Raw genomic sequence first — 4,523 nt, forward strand, 5'->3', positions numbered from 1 at the left:
CAGACCTCGTATATATATATATATATATATATATATATATATATATATATATATATATATATATATTCTCATATTTGTACATAGAAATTTTCATTGCACTGTCCTGTAGGATGTTATACCTATTTATACTTTTTGTTATTTTTACTTTATCTGGGTTGCGCAGTCTAACTGCTGGAACGCTGTGCAGTGAGACTGTCTCACTGTACGTCACTATTAAAATGGTCAAACACTTTGGCTGTATGAACTTAAATTCCAGAGTTTAGCTGATGTACATAATGCACAGTGTTTTTTGTCAGCAGATGGGTAACAGGTTTTCATACACTCAACCCCTTTGAGGGTCCACCTGTATAACCAAGTGAGAAAATCCATAAAATCAACATAAAATCCTTATAGCCTCCAAATCGCACCAAAATCAGTTTTATTACAGTATACACACCCGCACAGCGGTATCACATAACTGGGGTTTTGTCATTTTATTTGTCTCTTAAATAAAAATTTATCTTCTTTGTTGTGTGTTTTGTCTCTTTTTAAAAGCAGCAGCTATGATTTGTTCCCTAAGATCAGGTGCATAATTTTTCAAAAATGTTTTTCCGTCAAATCCTGTAAATATTTGATTTCTGGGTCCGTGAGATGAAAAGCTGATCTGATCTGGGGGTCACACACGTACACCACGTTCACTCACGCACTACATAAAAAGTACTGATGAACTAAAAACAAAGTTGTGCAGGTTGATGAAGGTCAGGCTCTCATGTTTTTAGAAGCTGGTGTGGCTTTCGGCTCTGCAGGTGGGCGTTGTTGCCTGATGGAGGGTCACCTGCAGGATATAAAAGAGGCTGACGCGCTCCAGCAGCACCTTCAGCTCTCAGGTTTCAGCAGCCAGCATGCATCCTGTCAGCGCACTCCATCTGCTCACAGTCCTGCTGCTTCTGCCCAGGACGGGCTCAGCGTTCACCAACAACGCCACTGAGGCCCTCAGCAGCCCATCACCCCACAACACCGAGGACCACCCGGCTGAGGAAGACCTGAACCAGGCCAGAAACGGGGGCAGGCGCCTGGCTGACGCTGCAGACAGCAGTGAGTCCAAAAGCTCTATTCTGACACAGATCAACAAAAAGTAACTTTATTTTCAGATCTAAAAGCTTTGAGTTCAATATTAATGCCAACACAAATGAATGATGCCATGCGCTTTAGATGGCAACATTAAAAACCAGCAGCATTGCAAACAACCCCTCCACAAAACATCTGTGCAAACTATTACCTCAGATACTTAAGCTTGTGCACCAAAAATTACTTATCAGAACTTTAGTGTTAATCATTGATTTAAATCAATTTTAAAATGTTGCCTTGTTTAAAAAAAAAAAAAAAAGAAGCTGATGTGACAGGAGGGAACAGAACCTTCTGAATGACCCGTTGTACCAACTGGCATCACCGTGACAACTTGGAGGAGATGACGATGTTTTTCTGATTTGATTTACTGACAGACGCTTAAAAAATGTTAAGGTGGATCTTTTTAAAGTAATTCCAACTCAGCCATTACTGAAGTTGATCCAACTTAATGAAAATGTTCTTGTGTCATTAGTTTCCAAAATTATTTCATTTAAGTTATTGTAATGTCAACATTTTACCTCCACTCTGAAATGTCCATGCAAACTGTTACATTATTTTTTTGTTCGTTTGTTTTTCAGTTTTTAAAAAACTTTTTCGCTTATGTAAAAATAAATGTGTTTAACACTACTAATAAGTTTTTAACACTATTCTCAACTTATGCTCAACTTTCTTTTTCTTTTTTATAACTGTGAATGGTTTTGTACTATCTTGGAAGTTATCAACTTTCCCAAAAAAAAAAAAAGCAAACAAAGAAAAAACATTTTGAAGCTAAAAATACTCAATTTAAGTGATAAAAACTAACCCCATGAAGCTTTTTGTAGATAGAATATATGCTGGAATCAAACAAGATAATCATGCAGGTTTGTCAGGGTAACGGTGCCACAGTAAAACATGTTGGATCTGTCCCCGGGTCTGTCTTCTTGTAGTCGAAAGTGTCCTCCGAAAACTCAATTAACCACCGTGTGCACAAGTCCCAAATCCATTATGGGAATGTGAACTCTACGTTTCATATTATTATTATTATTATTAGTTTTTTGTAATTAAAATGGTTAAGTTCTATTTACTAGAATACTGTAAGTTAACATGAGCTAATTTAACCATTTTTTTCTAGTTTAGCTGCAATCAAAAGAAATACAGTTGTGCTCAAAAGTTTACATATGTCAGCAGAATATTTGATTTTTTGGCCATTTTTCAGAGAATATGACTGATAACACAAGAACTTTTGTTTTTCACTCATGGTTAGTGGTTGTGTTTACATCCCCCTATTGTTAATACCTTGTTTTGCCCCCTTTGACAGCTTTTGTGGTAGTTGTGAATGAGGCTGTATAAATGGTGATACAAAATGCAAAGCTTGCACTACAACTTCTTCTGGGTTGTCTGGGTGTCTTGGTGGCTTTCCTCACTCTGCTCCTTCTTGCACAGTCACTCAGTTTTTGAAAACTGTCTACTCCATGCACATTTACCATAGAGTGTCATACTGATTGTATTTCTTCAATAATTGATGTAAATAAAGTCTGAAACATATTCAGTGGCAGCTTTACCATCAGAGAGCCTCGTCCACAACCACCACAAAAGACTCCAAGTGCTCATTGATGTTAAAGGGGGGAAATTCATGGTATTAACAGGGGGATGTAAACTTTTGATCAGGGTCATTTGGGGAGTTTCTGTTTTCATTATGATTTAAAAAGAGTAAACACAGTTGTTTGACAATAAATGGCTTCACCCAACCACTAACTGAGTGACAAAAAGATTTTGTGTTATTCATATTCTCTGAAAAATAGGCAAAAAAAAAAAATCAAATATTCTGCCAGAGTATGTAAACTTTTGAGCACAACTGTATGTAAGTTCTAACTGCAAATATTTAAGTTTTAAGAAGTTATTTCTAAATACATAAAATTAAGACATTTTGTGGGTTCTGCAAACTTGTTGAGGTTCACTGTGAACAGTTGATACATGGAAAATAGTTCATGAGGCCAACATGTGATCAGCAAGGCTGGGTAGGATTACTTTGAAATGTAATACAAAAGTAATCAGATTACAAGTAATCCAAACGTATGTACATACACACATGTAATCCACATGTATTCTTTCAAAGTAATCCTACCCAACCTTGGTGATCAGAGAATTAAATGTTGAATTTTTTCAATGAATGGTTTGAAAAGTGTCGTTAAAATGTCTTCAGACCTCAACTTGATTAAATTCAGTGTTTGTTTTGAACATGTGATCCAGCTGTGTCACCTCATAACCTGTAGAATGTTCACGTCACAGTTGAAAATAACCAGTTTTCCTGTGTCAGTCCCAGACCAGAGCCAGGTGGGCTGTCGGGAGCTCAGGTCTACAAAGTACATCTCCGATGGCCAGTGCACCAGCATCAACCCCATCAAAGAGCTTGTGTGTGCTGGGGAGTGTCTGCCCGCACACCTGCTGCCCAACTGGATTGGAGGTGGAGGAAGGTACTGGAGCCGCCGCGAGGCACAGGAGTGGCGCTGTGTCATTGACCGGACCCGGCCTCAGCGGATCCGGCTACAGTGTCAGGATGGCAGCTCCAGAACCTACAAGATAGCAGTGGTGACCTCCTGCAAGTGCAAGCGTTACTCAAGGCAGCAGAATGACTCAGACCACAAGGACGCATCTGTCCAGAGCAGCAAACCCAGAAAAAACCAGAAGAAGACTAGACTGCAAGGGGAACAAGCCGAGGGCCAGTCTGGCAACTAAAACCTGTGCAGAACTGCAGTTCCACACCTTCAAGCAGCCAGTCAGTCTGCACAGATGCATTCATGGAAGGTCAAGCAGCGAGGCCTGATCCAGTCCAATCCAATCCGATCATTAGATTGCATGGTCTCAAGAATTAAACATTATTATGTTTAACACGGGGCATGTTAATTAAACACACCTCAGGTGAAGACAAAAAGCTGTAAAGTAAGTTTGGTCAGTCAGCCAAGCAAACGCTGTAACGCTTGAAGGAGCAAAGCCTCACATCAGTTCAGGTTCAGTGGACTGGACTGTTATTGTTCTGATCAGGGTTTTAGGTCTCAATGTTTGGGCACCTGGTGGCAAATCAGTGCACAGTTGTATTTTTTTAGTAATGTCAAAATAAACATAAAAAAAATGTTATCTTCTTTATACATGGATGTCTTGGTGGCTTCCCTCAGCAGTCACCTTGATGGAAGCTGAGTCGGTTGTTGACCCTGTGCTGCGTCTCGACATTTCTGATGTAAGAGAAGAAGAAAACCTTCTTGTGTCCTCTGTTTGATTTATTTAAAGGCTCCTGGCTGACAGTGTTGGTGGTATGTTCATGGACAAAAAATACTTGCTGTATGTAGTCCACTTTCTTATTATTTTAGATCATGATGTGTCAGTGTCTTCACACTTTGAAATCAAAGAAAAGAATTGCTCTTTTTTTCCATAAAGCAGCC

At 39.2% G+C, this 4,523-nt stretch overlaps 1 protein-coding gene across 1 annotated transcript; it reads left to right on the forward strand.

Annotated features, from left to right (window-relative positions):
- Nucleotides 1-850: 850 nt before the first annotated feature.
- On the forward strand, nucleotides 851-4,233 carry LOC117501966 (sclerostin domain-containing protein 1-like). The gene is made up of 2 exons (XM_034160941.1): nucleotides 851-1,074; nucleotides 3,404-4,233. Exons 1-2 carry the CDS (start codon nucleotides 882-884, stop codon nucleotides 3,820-3,822), a joined length of 612 nt encoding a protein of 203 aa, XP_034016832.1. The 5' UTR covers nucleotides 851-881; the 3' UTR covers nucleotides 3,823-4,233.
- The last annotated feature ends 290 nt before the right edge of the window (nucleotides 4,234-4,523 follow it).

This window comes from Thalassophryne amazonica, chromosome 20 (genome assembly GCF_902500255.1).
Source record: "Thalassophryne amazonica chromosome 20, fThaAma1.1, whole genome shotgun sequence".
In the NCBI taxonomy this organism is placed as follows: Eukaryota; Metazoa; Chordata; class Actinopteri; order Batrachoidiformes; family Batrachoididae; genus Thalassophryne; species Thalassophryne amazonica.